The 20,948-nt window shown below is 32.4% G+C and overlaps 2 protein-coding genes and 1 long non-coding RNA gene across 3 annotated transcripts; 2 read left to right on the forward strand and 1 right to left on the reverse strand.

The window, feature by feature from the left end:
- Window positions 1-140: 140 nt before the first annotated feature.
- LOC149890977 (uncharacterized) lies at window positions 141-3,846 on the forward strand. The gene has a single exon (XM_090080912.1). It carries the CDS (start codon window positions 1,651-1,653, stop codon window positions 3,457-3,459), a length of 1,809 nt encoding a protein of 602 aa, XP_089937038.1. The 5' UTR covers window positions 141-1,650; the 3' UTR covers window positions 3,460-3,846.
- Window positions 176-5,017, reverse strand: LOC149890978 (uncharacterized). The gene is made up of 3 exons (XR_016450483.1): window positions 4,562-5,017; window positions 4,331-4,413; window positions 176-253 (listed from the first exon to the last, which is right to left on the reverse strand). It is a non-coding gene; the product is annotated as an uncharacterized LOC149890978 (long non-coding RNA).
- A 586-nt stretch (window positions 5,018-5,603) lies between these two features.
- On the forward strand, window positions 5,604-12,150 carry LOC149890979 (uncharacterized). Its single transcript, XM_090080911.1, has 2 exons — window positions 5,604-5,715; window positions 5,948-12,150. The coding sequence occupies exon 2, from the start codon at window positions 7,357-7,359 to the stop codon at window positions 11,467-11,469; it is 4,113 nt and encodes a 1,370-aa protein (XP_089937037.1). The 5' UTR covers window positions 5,604-5,715; window positions 5,948-7,356; the 3' UTR covers window positions 11,470-12,150.
- The last annotated feature ends 8,798 nt before the right edge of the window (window positions 12,151-20,948 follow it).

Here is a 20,948-nt window from a genome sequence, read left to right on the forward strand (position 1 = left end):
ATATATATATATATATATATATATATATATTAGGGTACGTCACTTAAAAAAAAAATGAGCAAAGAAACTTCTAGCATCAATATTATAGTGCCAATATGTATAATAAATAAAAATTTGAAAAAAAAAATTGAAAAAACTTTTTTTTACCTACCGGGGAACTCGTTCTTTTAGGAAGATGTCAGATTGTAAAAAATCACAAATTTAAAAAAGTCATATCTCAGTGAGTTTAGTTCGATTTTGATGTTCTTTGTGTCTAACAAATAATAAAAAAAAGGTAACATGATTGGCGTTGAAAAATTGAGATTATACCAGGGCTGATGACGCCAGAGGATCAAGGGGTCACTGCCCCCTCCCCTCACTTTTGCTATAAAGCCCCCTCACTTTTTCTATAAAATTTTTTTTTTTTTACAAAGGTTTTGAAGTTTTTAGATATGGAGGATCTTTTATAGTAGTTGATGATTGTGCTCCCCACAACTCCCCCAACTTTGAGAACCGTGTCGTCTGCCCTGTATATTTAGAAATGCAAAGTTCGGAAAAGTTGTAGGTTATTTTTAAATATTTATTTCTACATTTATTACATTGTACAGAAATATTGTTTGTATTTACTTGTATTCACCAGTTATCTCTACATTTATTGCATTGTGCAGAAGTGCACATTATTTTCTACGTTTATTACATTAATACAAAAGTGTAGTTTGCGCACAATGTACATAATACACACTACTACTATAGTGTGTACATTAGTACTATAGTACTAATGTACTATTCTTTATGTACTCTGGAAAAAGTACAATACATCACATTCTGAAATATTTTTTTTTAACCATATGTTTTTGTTTATTCATGCTAGCAATCAATAAAACTGGAAATAAATTACTTCCGTAAGTGCATTTATGTACCTCATACAAGGAAATGCGGTACAAAAGTACTTTACTTCCGGTTTGGTTGATTTCCAGTTTTGTTAATTGCTAGTATTTATTTAATATTAATAGGAAGAATGAGTGCTCCTAAAATTACTAGATTCAATTTGGATAAAAAAGAGTCAAAATTTTCACTGTATTTGAGTGGAAGTAATGATCTTAATCCTTCAGAAGTGCCTACTATTAGAGATATCCTGAGAAAGGGTCTTTTAATACAAGAAAGTATGCTCATTGAAAAAGATATTGACAAGTATGTAATGAAAAGTTAAATTTAAAGATTGCAGAAATATTGTTTGTATTTACTTGTATTCACTTTGTTTTATTTTTAAGGAGGCTTATGTCTGTAAGAGAACTTAGTGTACAATTAGCAGACTTGGTTCTTCAACAGTAAACAAGATCGAATGCTCTTTTCAAGTTTCCTGTGGTAATAAACAAGATATCTTTGGTACAAAAAATAGAATTAGCCTGGAATAAGTTTAGTCAAATTTCTAGAGGAAAAGCAGCCCAAAAAACTGTTTCTACATGGGAAATTAAATTAGATCAATTGCTTGACATTACATCTTGTAAATGTGAAATCACTTTATGTAATGAAAAATGCTCAAAATTAAATAGTTGTCTAGATTTTGCACATATTCAGTGTACTTGTCCGAGGGAAAATAAGATTCCAAAAAGTGAACTTATTTGGTTAAAAGCTGAAAGAGAAAAAACGGGGTCACTATCAAAATATCAAATGACTTGTAAAGATACTAAGGAAACAGCTAGACAGGTTTCTTTAGAAAAGAGGAAGCTGAAAAGAAAGTCAAGTCTAGAAAAACAAATTAGAAAAAAAGAAGAGGAAGAAACTTCAAAAAGTAAAGATTATATTGAGTCTTTCATACGTGATGATAATTCAAATAGAATAGAAATGGAAGATGAACCTGCTTCAACAGATAAATGGAAACTAAATTTTTTGTCCATTAGTAATACTGCTGAAGCTTCTTTGAGATTTGATATTTCACCAGCTGCAACATCAGCAGTAGTTTCAGCTTTCCTTCAAGACCTTATTCTTGGTAACTTTTTAACACCTGAAATGTCCTATTTGGCTGTAGATCCTAAGAAAGTTATTAGGGCTAGGAAAGCAGTAATGACTAAAGCAAAGACATCTGAAGAAATGAAGTTTCAATTACAATCTATCAAAGGTATATTTGCTGATAGCAGAAAAGATTTTACCAGAGTTTTAAAGCACAACCCTGTAACAAAACGATTTCATCAAAGGGTTGTAAAAGAAGAACACATTACTGTTACTTCTGAACCTGACGGTCACTATATTACACATTTTACACCCATGAAGGCAATACCTCCTAATAAGCCTGCTAAACAAGCAGCTATTGGACTCTTTAACTGGATGGTTCCTCGGGGAGTACATAAATCTCTAGAAGTAATAGGAGGAGATTCAACAAACGCTGTAACTGGTTCAGGGAAAGATGGAGGTTTGTTGACAAATCTTGAACAATTGTTAGGTAGAAAGTGTTTCTGGTCTATTTGTATGCTACATTGCAATGAGCTTCCTTTGAGGCACATTATTGTCACTCTGGATGGACCCACCAATTCAAATGTTGGTTTCACTGGACCAATTGGAAAAGCTCTTTTAAAAGTAAACAGTATGGAAAGACTTGATACATTTGAACCTATTGCGCAGTTGGAACCATTAATCCAGATCCCTGAAAAAATTCTAAGTTCAATGTCAACAGATTCAGCTCTCTGCTATAAACTGATTACATGTTTGACTACAGGCAAGATGGACCCAAATCTTAAAATGGCTAAATGTGGCAATTTGTCTCATAGCAGATGGCTTACTATTGGCGAAGCGATTATTTTTCTCCATATGAGTAACCATGGCTTTACTGATGATGTGCTAAGAAGATTTCACTTAATTTTAAAATGGGTAGTTCAAGTGTATTTTCACATGTGGTATAAAATCAAAGTGAAACACAATATTGTTGAGGCCCCGGAACACATAGTAACACTGTTAAGGCTGCTAAGAAAACAGGAGGATGAGATAAAAGAAATTGTTACTCCCTACATAAAAAATGGAGCTTATTTTGCTCATTCTGAATCTTTGATTCTTTCCCTTATAGCAAGCTCAGATAAAGAATCTAGGAGATTTGCCATTAAAACCATCAAAGAGATACGGAGAAGTTCGGAGTATGGAGACACTCGATTCAGGATAAGGAAGAAGGTCCAACTCAATCTGGGAGCTATATCCATACAAGAACTGATCAACTGGGACAAAGAAGATAAATCAGAACCTGTATTTACATGTCAAATACCTACAAAAGATCTTGACAATTTCTTAGAGATACCTTTTGAAGCACCCTACTTTCCCCTACACACACAATCTTGCGAAAGAGCGGTAAAAGAAGTGACAGATGCATCTGCATCTGTTTGTGGATTCGAGAGAAGAGATGGATTTGTCAGGGCTAGGTTGGCTCATAGACTATTAATGCCTAAGCTGCACTCTAAAAAAGATCTAAGAAACATTTTTTTAACAGACACTTGAATTTGATTATATATACAGTAAATATGTTTTAATATGAATATGTCACTATGCCAAACAAATGGTTAATATTAATGTCATTTGTTTTTTTCTTTTTCATATCTGACATCTTAAAAATAAACAAATTACCGGGTAGATAGAGAATTTTTTTTTCTTTCTAATTTTTGTATTATTACTTAATATTACTTGAAATTTCTAAAAAATAAAAAAAAGATCTGGTAACCCCCCGGGCTCCCAGCTCGCCGGCCCTAGTTTAAACTTGGTTTTTCGATGCCAATCATTTCCCTAGTTTTTTTCATGTGTTATACACAAATAAAATGAAAAGTTCACAGATGTTCACTGAGATATAATTTTTTTTAATTCGAAAACTTTACGTTCTGATATAAGGATAATTTACAATTTTCGGTGACAAAAGAACCAGTTCCCCGGTAGGTAAAAAAAAATTTTTTCAAATTTTTTTTTCGAATTTTTATTTATTATACATATTGGCACTATAATATTGATGCTAGAAGTTTCTTTGCTCATTTTTTTTTTAAGTGACGTACCCTAATATATATATACCCTGTTAAGTTGAACCCTGGATAAGTCAGACTTTTAATTGGAACCTAACATTATAATAGATAACAATTATTAAAACAAATATTAAAACAATATCTTAATCACTTTTCTCAAAAGGCTTTTCTTAATTATCTCTAATGGATTGGCTAATTATCAAAACTATTTTTTTTTTTTTGAAATTTTAATAATTCATAAATGTACAAGTTTTAAGCCAGTAACATAAACATAAGCGGAGTAACACTAACATAAACATCTTTTGTTTATGTTAGTGTTACTCCGCTTATGTTTATGCTTAAAATTATGTTACTTTATATACCTATTTTTTTGGTTTTGATGTACTTCATCAATATTTGAGGTATCTTCTGCATATCTGCATTTTTCTTTTGCTTCAGATTCTGTCTAAAATTTAAAAAGTACTTACGATAATTTTTGATGTATCAAAATTTTATTTTCAAGTTTCAATAATTATGATTAAATGCTTAAATAAATTTATAAAAAATTATCAAAATTATTACTTTACTATCTTTGAGAATATTATATAAACTACCTGCAGTTGACAAAATTCTTCCTGAAAACCTAAGCCATCCAACCTCAGGTTCTTGACATATTGATTTAGCTAAGTCTATTTTTTTCATATTTGTCCAGCGAGGCCAATAAAAATCTGTAGATTTTCTAGAGGAAATTATTGATAACACATTTTCACTTATAGCATTCCCTAACCAAATTAGTGGTACGTAATCTGTATTGTTTTCTTCATCGAATGCAACAATTGCATACAACATCTTACTCAGTAACACAGTACAGAAATTACACAGTAGGTTACTCTGCTACAAAATGTAAACGAAAATAGAAAAAATCCATACTCCGCAATCTCCTTTATATAGGAATAAAATATTACTAAATTGAACTTTTGTTTTTACAGAAAAACGTTCAATGGTCTTCAAAAACCATTCATGATTCTAAGAATATATGCCACAAGGAAGTAAGACAATAATAAAAACCCTCACGTCAACTTTTTAATATTATATTGTGAGGAGGGAAAATGATAATGTTTTCAATTTTAACATTGGAACGAAGAAAAGAGTGAGTCAACCAAGAAAAGACGTACGCACGGAGACTCATTGAATTTGTCATATGAATAAAAATAACAACAACCAAGAAAAGACGTACACACAGAGACTTATTGAATTTGTCATATGAATAAACGATATAGCGAAAAGAGAAAGTAAAAAATAACAACAACCAAGAAAAGACGTACACACGGAGACTTATTGAATTTGTCATATGAATAAACGATATAGCGAAAAGAGAAAGTAAAAAAAATAACAACAACCAAGAAAAGACGTACACGCGGAAAACTTATTCAGCCTGTCATATAAATAAATGATGAATAAGTTGCAAAACGATAAACAACCAAAAACTATAAAAAGCTAAAAAGAAAAGAAGAGGGAAGGGAAAGAGATTTAAAAGAGATTGAAAAGAAGATTTTATGAGAAAAGAGTTTTAAAGGAGTTTTAAAAGAAGATTTTATAAGAAAAGAGTTTTAAAAGAGATTTTAAGAGATTTAAAGAGAAAAGAGTTTAAAGAGATTTAAAAAGAAGATTTTAAGAAATTTAAAAGAGGAATTTATGAGAAAAGGATTTTAAAGATTCAAAGAGAATTTTATGAGAAGAATTTATGAAGATTTTAAAAGAAGAATTGGTAAGAAAAGATATTTGAGTAACTTTAAATAAGTGTTAGTATCTGTATTGATTTATTGATATTTGCATGAGTTAATATTAAGAGAATATATATATTGATGAGAATATTTGAGAATATTTGTTAAGAAAAGTAAGTAAGAGAAGAAGAACCAGTAGTAAGTATTTTTGTTTGCATTTCGATTATTAATATTATTGTTATTACTATATGCGTTAAATATTGTTATTAAAAAAAGTATGATGCTCTAACCGCGCACCTTACCATAGCCGCGCCGTAATATATTACCTGAGGGCCCGAACATAGAAAACATTTAATAAAACCCCCCAACCTTGTTTCCAACCTCCATATACCTTCTCACAACCCAAACCTAGCCCTTTCCTAACCAAATACTCCCCAGACCATCAACCTAGCTCCCAACCTCCATATACCTAATCCAACAATAACACTAAACCCAAACTTCCCCTTCCCCTTCCCATTCCCCTTCGCCTTTACTGCAAAAGAAGAAAACATAATATAACAATAAAAATAAATAAAAAAAAAAAAAATCCACCGCCCTCACACTGGAGTTACCCTACCGAGATTTATGTATTCACTCATTTCTTCATAAATCAGTGAACTTTAATTATTTATCATTTTCGAAAAAGTAAAAGTGAATTAACATTTTTAATAAACATTTAAAAAAAAAACAGTTTTATCAACATCAAAAATGGCAAGTCATTCAGGTTCACCTCATAACAACAATAACCCTAACATTATACCACTATTTTACTCAAAAACACCATCTGCACCCAACTGTATCACACCCGACATTGAAGTTTTACCAATAGATAACTTTGATCGAGACTCTCTAGGACACGAGGAAAATGATAGGCGAGATGAGTATATTGATAAAATTATAAGTGAAAAGAAGATAGAAAAGGTTGTCAGAAAACTATTAAATTCCACGGCAAAACAAGAAGCCGAAGTTTCTTTGGTTAGACAAAAAGATGAGAGAAACACTCTTAATTGGTTAGAAAAGATTACAACCTCATTAAGACCAACAATCGATAAATCTAGTTTACCACAGTTTAACGGAGGACCGGATGATGATGTTAAAGAATTTTTCCTTCAATTTAAGAGAACTGCCACATTTAACAAATGGGACAATAATGAACAGCTTTGCGCCTTTCCACTTTGCTTAAATAAATCTGCTTCGATATTTTATGAATCCCTTCCAAACAAAATAAGACAAGATTTACAGTTAGTTCAACAAGCTTTTCAGAATGAGTATGAACCACCAGAACGTATTTGGATTAAGAAAACCCAGCTGTATGGATTAAAAGAAGGAGAAAAAGGGCTTGAGCATTTTATAGCAAGTTTAGAGAAGCTATCTCAAGAATTAAAAGTTTCGGAAGAAACTAAAAGAGATCTTTTTATTCAAGGAGTTAATCCTAATTTAAAGAGAAAACTTCTCTTAAGCCAACCAGAGACATATACACAAGCAGTCAGAATTGCTAGAGTGAATAATTCGGTTAACATTGATGATGACGCTCGCATAGTTGAAACAGTGATAAAGACCATGACAAAGTTACAAAACCAGTCGACTAAGCATAACACTGTATCTTTTGCCGATAGCGACACCTGCAAATTTAGCTAATCCAGAAAATGTATAGTGCAACACCTGCAAATTTAGCTAATCCAGAAAATGCGACTAGAGAAGTAGCTAGGCTCAAAGAAGAGATCAGAAAGCTAAAAGTTGGACTAAGGAGACAAACGAATAGTAACTTTGGCAAAAATCAAGATTTTAACCCAGCTACAGTAAATCAACCAACCTGCTTTATATGCAATAAAATGGGACATTTGGCAAGAAAATGCAGACAAGAATATCAAGATCCCAGGATTCCACAAAGTAACAACTCGCAGTATCTGTACAGGAAAAACGTTACACAACAACCGCAATGGAGAAGCAATAGAAACTGGACTCCACAAAATTTTGATAACCAGAACAGAAACATGGGCAATAAATACATTCAACCCGATTCGAGTAACCGAAATTGGAGATCCATTACCTCAAATAACCCACAACAAACTTATAAGGATAATTACGTAAAATCAAAGCCACAAAATAACAAGTGGAATAACTTTCAAAATACACGAGCAGGTATCTATGAAAGTCAAAGAAATGATACGTCAATTCGTATACTAGGCGTAGATAGTATTGCTCAATATCAGGAGAATTATTTCGAAAATGATGACGACACAACCATGGAGTATGATGATACAGAAGATTACCATAGAAATGACTGTTGTGATTACGGGTATAACCCCTACACAAACAATCAGATGTCAACTTTTGATGAAAGATACCCATATGAAACCAACATCGATTACTACTACCATACACCAGAGAGAGATCATATGTCATATTATAGGCTGGATTACACTCCACAGGACCCTTCATATGAAGATGAGAACAATAGTCTACAACACGAGGTTGAGAACCTACGAGAAACTAGTGAACAGATCACCCAGGAGGTAAGCTATCTACGAGAACAAGTTCGATATTTGTCACAACATATTCTGGAACAAAAGTCTTTTTCACAAAAGAAAGGAGAAATGAGCAACGAGGAATATCTTAGTGCAATAAATCATGAAGCCGAAAATACGGAAAATTTCACATACAAAGATCCAGAAATTATACCAGATGAAGCAAGTGTGATTATCGATCCACCAGACATCGAAAGAATTGACCAAGATGACGCTGATGGAATCAATTATTACCCCGAATTACCTGTTGATACCACTAAAGCTGAGATAGAAGATTTCGTTACATATCAACAGTTTACGTCAGTAAACAATCAGGAAGTAAACGATTTGGTCAGTTCCAACCAAAAGAAAGAGATACCAGAAGAGATACCAAGTAGATTGGTAGATATAAGTCGAGAACCTATGTTTGATCAAGATGCGGATCAAATATCTAAAAAGAAAATTATGCCTCAAACGACTAATCTTAGCATATGGGGAAAAGTATGCAATCTTTGGACAAGAATACTAATTGACACTGGAGCAGCTATCACTGCTATAAGTTATGACCTTTACAAAACGCTTAAGAGTGCTGGAAACAATGTTACTTTACAAAAAAGTGACTTACCACGAGTTACCTCTGCCAATGGTCAAACACTGTCCATAAAAGGAATGTTTACATTACAGTTCGAAATTGAGGAGCATACATACCAGTTTAAAACATATGTCATAAAGAATCTCAACTATGATGTTATACTTGGCAAAGACTTCCTCACGGAGTACAATGGAATTATAGACTTTAAAGAAAACAAACTATCTCTGGATATTAATGATGGCTCATATCAGTTAAAAGAAAATACTATCTCAGAAGGTAAATCACAGCAGCTAGTCGACAAGTACCAAGAAATCCTTACCACAAAGAGAACATTTTTAAAACCATTTTCAACATCCATTTTACAAGTTTCCTGTAACTTTCCAACCAAAAATGACTATTGCTTTGAACCAAATCCAGAGCTTCTTTACCAAAGTGATATGTATATCCAACCTACTCTTGTATCTGGAGACAGTAACAAAGTCACATTACTAATTTCGAATTTATCTATGGAATCACAAGAACTACCGAAGGATACGCTCTTAGGTAAGGTATACCAAATACCTCTTATTGAATCACCTGAAGTTGAACTAAGTTTATCAAACATTAATGCTCAATTAAACAATAATTATAATCAGCACTTGACAATAGGAAATGAGAAAACAAAGGAGTTCATGTTACAGTTACAGAATTCTAAACTAACTGAGAAACAAATTGCTGACATTACTAAGCTATTGTCAAAGCACCAAGATATATTCGCTAAAACACCAGATCAATTAGGGCGTACACATCTTATAAGACACGTTATCGAAACAGGAAATAGTGCAGCAATAAGGAAAAGACCCTACCGAGTGTCTCCAAAACAAAGAAAGCAAATAGACGAAGAGATGGATAAGATGCTGAAAACAAATGTTATAAGAAAATCAGTAAGTCCCTGGGCAGCACCAGTTATTTTAGTTCCGAAACCAAACGGAGAAGTGAGACTTTGCATTGATTTCAGAGAGGTTAATGCAGTAACCAAAAAAGATTCACATCCTCTTCCCAGGATTGATGATGTACTGGACAGTCTCAACGGTGCCCAATATTTTACAACCCTAGATTTAATGAGCGGATTTTGGCAAATTGAAATGGAAGAAACTTCTAAGGAGAAAACAGCTTTTATAACACACCGAGGATTATTTAAATGCAACGTTATGCCTTTCGGACTTTGTAATGCACCCAGCACCTTTCAACGACTAATGGAGCATGTCTTACGAGAGGAGTTATGGAAATTCTGTTTAATATATATTGATGACATAATCATATTTTCGTCTGGATTTGAAGAACATCTTCAACATATTGATAAAGTATTTCAAAGACTTGCAGAAGCAAATTTAAAACTGAAGGCTAGTAAATGCAGTTTTACACAAGAATCAGCCACCTTCCTTGGACACATTGTGACTAGAGATGGTATAAGACCAAATCAAGAAAATTTATCTGCTGTAAAAAGTTATCCGATACCAAAAAATGTCAAGGAAACCAGATCGTTCTTAGGATTAGTATGTTATTATCGCAGATTCATTAAGAATTTTAGCAAAATTGCTGCACCACTTTACAACCTCACTAGGTTAGGTGTCAAGTTTCAATGGGATGACAAATGTCAAGAAGCTTTTGATATTTTAAAACAAAGACTTGTAGAGGAACCATTATTAGCATATCCAGATTTTTCTCAAAAGTTTATCCTCACAACTGATGCCAGTGCGACAGGACTTGGATTCACTCTTAGCCAACGAATAGACGGGAAAGAAAAACCAATTTTATATGGAGGACGACAATTTTCAGCCAGAGAACAAAAAGCTAGTGTAACAGAAAGAGAAGCGTTAGCTATAGTTGTTGCAGTCAAGAAATGTCATGCCTATTTACACGGTAAGCACTTTACAATAGTTACTGATCATCGACCATTAAATTACATATTAAACTCCAAAGAACCCACTGGAAAGATCACAAGATGGGCCTTACTATTACAATCATATGACTACGATGTCGAATACAGGCCAGGAAGACAAAATGGGAGCGCTGATGCCTTATCCAGAAGAACTTACGAAGGAGACTTTTTGAATGAAGATGACATATTTCTCTTTTCAATGGCTGACCAACCAAGCGAAATTTTAGAAAGACACTCTCCGGACAAAGAATTTTCAGACAACGAGATATTGATGGACATGTCAGGAGACCACGAAGGCAATAGCATTGTAAACCAGAGAGGTGATGAAACGAATGATCCACAGCTGGATGAGGAACATTACCTTATCCATAACAAGTTAACTCCAGAGAAAGAGGAACTCAAACGTCTACAACTATCCGACACAGAACTTTCACCTAAGATACTCTATCTTAAAGATCAAACGATTCCAGAAGATAAGAAAGAAGCAACTAGATTATTAGCTGATATAAATAGTTATATACTAGACGAAAACGACATTCTATATCACATATATGAGCCTTCGAAGAAAACTGCTGAAGGAATTTACAAACAATTAGTCATACCTCCTAAGTTTAGAAATGACATCTTTTATTGGGCTCACGATCATGCAACCGCCGGACACTTTGGATTTGTTAAGACTCTCGATAAGCTTAGGAAGCGGTACTATTGGCCACTAATGTACTCAGATGTTGAACACTAGATTCGAGGGTGTACTCACTGTTCACAAAGAAAAGGAAATCGTCAAAAATATAAAGCTCCACTTCACCCAATACCAGCAACAGAACCATGGGACCAAGTAGCCTTTGATGTAATAGGTCCTTTCCCAGCAACATTGTCCGGAAATAAATACATTGTTGTTTTTCAGGACAGGTTAACAGCTTGGCCCGAGGCTTTTGCAACTTCCAATATAGATGCTGTTATAATTGCACAATTGTTACTCGACAATATAATCTTTCGGTTTGGAGCTCCTCGCACCTTTTTAACAGATAGAGGTACCAATTTTCTTTCCAAGTTGATAAATGAACTCTGTAAGATGGTAAACACGAAGAAAATAAATACCACACCATACCACCCTGAATGCGATGGAATGGTAGAAAGATTTAATGGCACCTTAGTCAAAACACTATCCATGTATGTTAGTGATCACCAAAAAGATTGGGACGTACACATTAACGCTGCGTTGTTCGCATACAGAACATCTGTAAATTCATCACGCGGTGAATCACCATACTTCTTGTTGTACGGCAGAGAGCCAAGATTGCCTCCAGATATTACCTTTTACACTCCGAAAGAAGTCCCTCACACTGTATCAGAATATAGAGATCTACTAGCTTCCAGGATACAACTAGCTCACGAACTAGCGAGAAACAATCTACAAAAAGCACAATTACAAAACAAACTCTATTATGACAGGGATGCTAAAGAACCTACATTTAAAGATGGAGAAAAAGTATGGATACACAACAAAGAGAGAAAACAAGGCCTATCACCCAAATTACAAACACAATGGCAAGGACCATACCAAATTATTGAAAAAGTTTCCCCAGTTAATTTTAAAGTACAGCTTGTTGATAGCAGTAAAGCACCCTTCATTGTTCACTCTAACAGACTCAAGAATTTTCATGAGCCCTCAACGAAGCCAAATTATAACACAGAACCTTCCGATAGTGAAGATGATGCTTCAGATAGTATTCTCAATCAAAACCGAAGCCAAGATTATCAGCCCACAGAGGTCGAAAAAGCAAGAACTTCTGAGCTTAAGGTCAACCGACAGGATGACAAAATTTATGGGAAAATAACAAGTAGCTCAACAACCCCAAAAACCTCTTCCAAGAAAGAAAAACAAAACAAGACCCTCTCAACAAATGAAACACCATTGAAAATTGACCGCGGTGTAACTGATGATAGTGACATCTTCATCGTTGAAGCGATAAGAAACCACAGAACGCGTAAAGGAAAGAGAGAATTTCTCATTAAATGGAAAGAATACGAAGAAACAGAAAACACTTGGGAACCCGAAAAGAATCTCCACCCAGACTTAGTGAAAACTTACCTTCGAAATCACACATCACACAGTTCATTGGACTTACCGCTTAATCCTATGATCAAGACATTTGCCCAACATTCTAAAGGAGTAAGAAGTTACAACTTACTGGCATTGTTGATGCAAATATTCTTTTTCTTACCCATTTTCATCCTAAATGTAAGAGCAATTGACCTTGGACCTATTTATGATTGTACTACAACCACCACATTCGGAATTTACGATTATCCTACTATAAGGAACTGTAAGCACAAAATGAATCAAGAAGAATACCAAGTAAAAACTTATTCAGCCGAGGTTTTACGCTATTCCCCGAAATTATCAAAGTTTCCTATTTATCTCTGTTCACATTTTGAGATTACCCTGACCTGTGATCACCGAAACATATTTCTCTCTAGTAAAAGATCACGTCAAGAAAAAGAAATAAAAGTTCCAATCGAAGAATGTCTGGCAATGGTTTGGAATCAAATACTTAATACTCAATTAACACGAAAGAGAGAATCAACTAAAGAAGAGAACGTAAAACACGTATTTGAACAAATTGTTTCACCCAACAAGAAAACCCCAATAAGTTCAGAAATATTAGATGTAAAGCAACCTAAGATATACAAAATCGAAGAAGGATTATGGAAAAGTTATGTGTTAGAAAATTATGACTGCAATATATTTCGAAAAACAACAACAATAAAACAACTGTATGAGGTACAACAGTTCAAAGCACAGTTAATTGGCAACGCTAGTATTATTGAACAACACCTTACAGACAGGGAATGCCCTTCTAAGATTAACCAACTCTATGATGCTGGAATTTGTGATATGAACCAATCTAAGAAAGTTATTGTATGGAGGAACCCAAATCATGAATATGATGAAATGCAATCTTTAGGAACACATCAGATTCAACGATCTGGAGAATATTTTCTGATTCCCAGCTTACAAGCTGGCGGAGCGGTGCAACAAACGATGGGAATTGATGAAGAAACTATACAATTGGACAATGGTCTGGTGTTAAGAAACGCTAAAACCCACCCTAACATGTTTCATCCACTAACTGAAGCAATCAAAGAATATGCCAGGACCGTTTCTGACACGGTTGTAGCACCACTCTTAGAGGCCCATATTATTCAAACTATGATTTATCAAAAGCAAACAATGATTCAAGAATGGGAGAGACTTTGTTTTATCCAACAAGAAATGACAAAACTACAACACTGGATGATCTCGACGTTTCCAAATACTGCTTCAAAATGGATACACCCCGATGCCGGTGTACTGGTGCATACTGTAGGTGACGCCTTACAGTTAGAACAGTGTAAGAAGATATCTAATTACAGAATACACTTAAACCGGAAAGTCAATGACACTTGCTATCACGACTTTCCTGTTTCTATACCAAACGACAACACAACTCGATTCCTTAAAATATTTGATCGGCAAGTAGTTAGAACAAGTTCTATTACCTTGTGTAAAAACCGACCTTCTATAACTTATTTGAGAGATCACAACAGCCAATATTATATGATCACATCCGAAGGGAACGTTTCAGCTTTTACAATACAAGAAACCCTACTGAAAGAAACCGCGACGATAAAGTTAAAAGAAATTAGAGGATTTGATAAACGTCTTCTATCACCTGCACCACATTACCTAGAACCATATACTATGCTAAATATTTTCACTTACGTTCACGACGCAATGCAAGAAGTAAAACAACTTCAAACAGATCATGGTGATGGTAACGTTTTACTTGGCATTGGAAGAGCTTTAGGAGCAACCATTGAATCTCTAGCTAAAGGAGGAAGTACCATCATAAAGGCAGTTGGTTCTGCTTTAAACGGCGTATTAAACGGAGTTGGAAACTTAGACGAAAAGGTAGTCAGTAGTTTTGGCACGGCAGCTTCCAACATCATACACGCCTCTGGTACAGCAATAAAAGATACTTCTACAGGAATTGGAAATGTTTTCCATGGCATATTAGGAGGAATAGGAGGAACTATAAAATGGGTACTAATATTGTTCATAATTATATCACTTATATACTTAAATAAAGAATCCATAATAAAGTTTCTACGGATAAAAACCAAAAATAACCCAGCTACCCCCGTCCTACCAAACATATCCGAAACAAAACAAAAAAATCAAATCAAACCTATTAAACCAACACCCATGATACACCAAGAGGATAACAAAGAAGGTGACGAAATGATCAATACACCTGAAACAAACCTACTTTCCATTTCAAAAATAAATTTGAGAGATGGGAGCCGCAGTGAAGCACTACAAGCAATCATCTTAATACATAATGATGCGACGCAATTGCAAGTTAAGGCATTGATTGACACGGGATCAGTAACAACCATTATCAACAAAGATCTTTATTTAAAAATCACAAACAAGCATGAATCTTTAACATCTACAGATAACAAAGGAATTTGTTTTATATCAGCGTCTAATCATAAAATACCCATAATTGGAGAAGACGAGATTAAAATTCAAATTGCAGAGAAAACATTTTTAACCACCGTGTTTATAGCCCCCAACATCCCACACGACATAATTCTGGGATTACCCACGTTGATAGAAATGAAATTGAAAATAAACTTAGAAGAATCAATTTTAACCTGCTTCTCACAAAAACTTAATATCATGAACGATCCGGAAATTTGTAAACCTGTACCTCACAAAAACTATATAAGTCTATTATGTTTTACACTGAACAATACTAAGGTCAAAATTACCATGGCATTAATGGTACTACTGATTGTTACACTCATATCTAGCTTCGTTACCTATCACTTTATGGTACCTATAATTTACAAAGACACTACTAAACAGAACTTGATGACTATTCCTACTGGAGGACATATGATATTCAACACGAAATTATATATTCATTTACACGCAAATCACAACTCCACCAAAATGATAACAATGTTTTTTGAAATACATCAGGAACTCCAAAAACAACTTGGATTTCCACAACACCTAGTTTTGGGTTATATACCAAACGAACATAAACAAAAAACAATCATGGATGAAAACGCACATGAATCAATTAAGCTTTTCACACACGCAAAATGTTGGATGACAATTAATCCACCATTATCGAAAGATGAATAATAAAAGTATACGAGTAACAGGTGTCCCATTATGGATGCTCAGGCTTAAATCACGACCCTGCTCGTTTGCCAGTGATGTCTTATTATTAATTTTATCATTATTTTTAGAAAACTTTCTTTGTAGAGACCACAAAAAAAAAGGAAAAATGGCCGAAGAAGAACCATTAGTAGCACACGCCAAGAAAATGCGAAAAAAAGCTAGGGAAAAGAATTCGTTTTTAATTGACGTAGAGGCAATACGTGTCAATAATCACGGTTGTATCAGGGAAATAGGAATAATGCACATAAGAAATGATACTTTTTTTTCTAAACATTTTGCTCCTTGTGAAGATTTTCATAAACTCTCGAATAAGGACAAGAAATCATATAAATTTTGTTTCAACAACATTCATGGCCTCACTTATGTTCCACAACCTACAACGGAGCAACAAACATTCCTCACTTGTAGCGACGCACCGAGTTACCTTTTTAACCTTGTTGGAGAATACCCAGTAAACACGCTTTAGTTGGTCCAACTGACGGGCCAGTATTGGCTACAGTTGGCTAACTGTTGGCATTTCTTGCCAACCATTAACCGACTGTATACCGCGTGTTTTTGAATCGTAAGTTTCCCGTAAGTTTGTAAATGTATATTATAAATATATTCACTTAGACCATGCGACTAATTATCAAAATTATTCAAATAGATTCATTCAATGATTAAAACTATTCAATAGAGTTAGTTTAGTTTGAAGCTTTTTATCATTTTTTTTTCTTTCAAACGCTTTTTCTACCCTTTAATTAAACTTTTAAACTCAAACTCTCGTACACCTCTTAATATAACCGTTACGCTGGTAAGTAGAAATATTTTACATTTATCCATTAGTAACACATTCAGATATAATTTTTGACATTGGTTGAGTTTTTAATTTATTTTTATGATGACACCATTGTTGTATTTGTATAAGATATTTTAGCTCTATTTTAACTATTATCAAAAGTTTAAATACAGCTAAAATGTATATGTGCGTGTATAGTAGTATGTTTATGTGTGTATTTCTGTATGTATATGTATGTTTGTATGTATGTATGTATCTATCTATATATATATATATATATATATATATATATATATATATATATATATATATATATATATATATATATATATATATATATATATATATATATATATATACACACACACACACACACAGAGTGTCTGCCAGATCAGGGGAATTCAGGGAAAAGTCAGGGAAATCAGATATCTGCAAAAAATCTAGGATAATCAAGGAAATTAGGTTGAATTTTAAAAAAATCAGGGAGAAATCAGGGAAAATGGCTCTTCATCAAACTTACATAACTTAAATAAGTTGTACATAGTACATGTAATATAAAAGTTTATTTGGCAGATAGTTTTATGAACTTCACTTGCATCAAGCGAATCTTGAATCTTCACTTGCAAAAATGTAAACAATTATACAACCCATATTAAATGTATCAATACTTGATACATTTAGTGTGGGTTGTATTATTGTTTACATTTTTGCAGTTGAAGAGCATTTTTCTAAACGAATCTAGGTCAATTTTTGTGAAGTTGAATTTGGGTAACTTTAAATTAAATCAAGGAAAACAGGTAGAAGATCAAGAAAGTATCAGGGAAAAGTCAGAGAAATCCACCTAAAAATATTGGCAGACATCCCTATGTATTTTGTATATATTGCATATAATATATGCCATATACAATATTGACATAATATGTGCAGTATATAAATAAATGGTATATGCAATTGTATATACAATATGACATATACATTTCATATTAAGCATATATAACATTTATATTATATTATATTATTATTATTATTATTATATATATATATATATATATATATATATATATATATATATATATATATATATATATATATATATATATTCATATAATGCATATAATTATAGCATTTTATTAAAAGGGACTTCGACTTCTGAAAACTATGAGAAAACTGTTCAAAATTTTGGGGATCAGGAAAGTAAGGTTTTGGATAAACTATTTGTTTTTTTGTTTTTGTTTTTGTTTTACTACTTGTTATACATTGTATATGTGTTACGCATACATACATTGATTATGATGCTGACATATTGACAAAGGAAAACTATTTATATTTTTTGTAAAAAAAATTAATTTGTTTTAATATAAGTCATAAATGGATGAAGGCTTTAAAAAAATACATATTTCATGTTACAAAAATACACATTTCTACTTTTTTATGCAGATAAAGGTTTTAAATAACGCTCTTTTCCATGGCCTTAATAACACAGCACAAAAATGTGCTAGAATACCATTTTTACAGCAATCAATTCACCTACAGGGATAAATAACATAAATGTTTAAAATTTTAACTCCAAATATTTGAGTTCCATAACACCTTTATCCATGTATGTCTTCAATTTAAAAACTAGATTGTGTTTTTGAAACCAGTTTTCCAATAAGATTCAAATGCAATCAAATATTATTTAATTATTTATGTATGTTTATAGAGAAGTTAGCAGCTTTGGAGTTAAGATTAACAGAACTGGAGCAAAAAAATAAGTTTTTAGAAGTTCAAAGTTTTTTGGATAATGAAGATATTGTTGTTCCCCTGGCCTTCCAATGGAAAGTAAGGAAGATTTGGAGAGGCTTAACCTTATGATACAGATGAAATCTGAGATGGCTCTCTATAAAGTTTGAAATTATTTTTTGTATTATAATGTTTCTAGCAGTCTTCAGGTTGCGTTTAAACTAGTAACTATTATTTTATAAGATCAAAGATAAGTTTTTTTATAAGTCTTATAATTGTAATTTATCAAAGGTAATTTAATAATACCTTAGTTATATTATACCGCATTACATTTTCATTTACCTTTGAAAAAATAGTTTAAATAAAAAAGTTGTAATATGTAGCATTATTTGTTTTTAGGTCGAATATCTGCGTTCTATTGGCGGTAAAGTTGAACGTCCAAAATACATATGATGTGTGTTGGGAGCCATGTTTTCCAAAAATTTTAGCGTTTTATGTAATCTAAACGGATCTTCAAGTAAGATGATAGCTACTGGAATGGGCAAGGTTAAGTTGCGATGTTATCATTTTGTGTTAAAGTGCTTACTATGTAAGTATTACTAGTTATGTAAATTTTTAGTCTATTAAAGTCAACTGTATTTTTATATTTACAAAAATATGTTTACAACACTAAGAAAGAATATAATATGTTAGTACTTATGACAATTACCAGTGTTGTCATTAGTTGTAAATTTGTAAGATATTATATTCTCCCTTGGTGACTTGAACTTATTATCATATGCACATATTTTTAAAACTGCTAACCAGTTAATGTAATTCTTGATTTGCAAAGTATACATATAAGAGCTTAAAAATAACTTAAAAATAATTTATATTTAAACAAAAAATAAATTGAGTTTTTAAATTTATTTTCATTTTATTCTTTTAGCAGCAGTAAGAATTCAGTATCTTAATTCCAAGGATAAAGATATTTACCCGATGGTTTCAAGATGGTTTCAGGGCGCAAATGATCAAGGAGATGGGCGAATAAATAGACAGACGAAAAGCAAGGTTATAAAAAATCAGTTGCAGTTAATCAATGAAAAGAATATTTAGTTATTATTTTCTTTTGAAAATTTATAAAAGCTTATTTTTCTTGATTTTATTTATAAATCTAATTTTTCTTAATTATTATTAATAATTATCTAATAAATCGCCAGGTTTTTAAATATTAGCGTTTTACAATATTATTTTTAATTAAAGTTGCCAATATTAGTTTCAAACCTTTAATAATATTAACTACAATAATAGAATATTTTTAGTTCTTTATTTGTAAATATTTTTCTTTAACGGTCTGGAAATAAAAGTGTAAAAAATTTGTTCTTTTTTTTGTATTCAACTAAGTTATCAATAAATAATACAATATTTTGTGTCGACAGTAATACTGTTTGGTAAAGTCTGATATACAAACAATCACTATTAGATAGAAAATTAAATATGAAAAAGCAAAGTTATACTTTGTTATTAAGCAATATTCAAAACATGATTTATAACTTTTGCACTTTCAATTTAAGCGCAAAAGTGAATTTAAGAAATCGCGAAAAAAAAATCATATAGTTGGGCCGGTAATGGTACCAACTGTTAGCCAACTGTTTTATTACTGTTGGGCCGTTAATGGCAAACAATTGTTTAAAAACAGTTGGCTAAGTGTTGGTAAAAGCGTTACGTTTTTTTCACGGTACCAACTAAATAGCCGACTGTTGGCCCAACTGTAGCTAATAGTTGGTTATTAGGATCGGGCCAACTACTTACCAACTGTTCGATGTTTACTGGGTACTCTACCATCTATTACAAGGGGGGATACTTGGAAAAGAATCTATGTCAACAATTAGGTTTAAAGTGTTTTGATTTAGAACAAATACATCTACAGTACGATACTTTTAAATTACCCATTCAAAAAGTTAGTAACATTTGCCATCTATACTCTATACCCACAAAATACACCTGTAAGCAACACAAAGAATTACAACAAAAATTCGTTCACTGTCCGTTAACTGAGGTTTACATTTTAAAACAAGAACTTTTACGGCTAGGGTATTTAACTATAGACAAAACAAACAAATGACAATGACGAGGACGAACAGTATTTTGTGTGAAATGCAGCATCGAAGTTTAAATTAGTTAATTGGGTTTTGCATTTCACCTTTTTAAACTTAACTTTTCTCAAGGCACTTTTTCAGGTTTTAGCCCTTGCTACTCAGTGCCTAAGCCATTTTATTTTTGAGACGATTTGTTTATTTTCTTTTCCATTTTTTTTTCACATTACATTTTCAAGATTTTTATTTAACTGTTGTATCATTAAGAAATTTTATTGGAAGTATATGTAATTGAAGTATATTAAATTGAAGTATATGAAATTGAAAGCATTTGCACGACATTATATTATTGCAGTATTTAAGAATATATTTAAACGGTTTAAAACAAAAAAAAAAAAAAA

This window comes from Hydra viridissima, unplaced genomic scaffold (genome assembly GCF_058129835.1).
Source record: "Hydra viridissima isolate aposymbiotic clone 2 unplaced genomic scaffold, HvirCarnegie_v1 scaffold_3, whole genome shotgun sequence".
Taxonomy (NCBI): domain Eukaryota; kingdom Metazoa; phylum Cnidaria; class Hydrozoa; order Anthoathecata; family Hydridae; genus Hydra; species Hydra viridissima.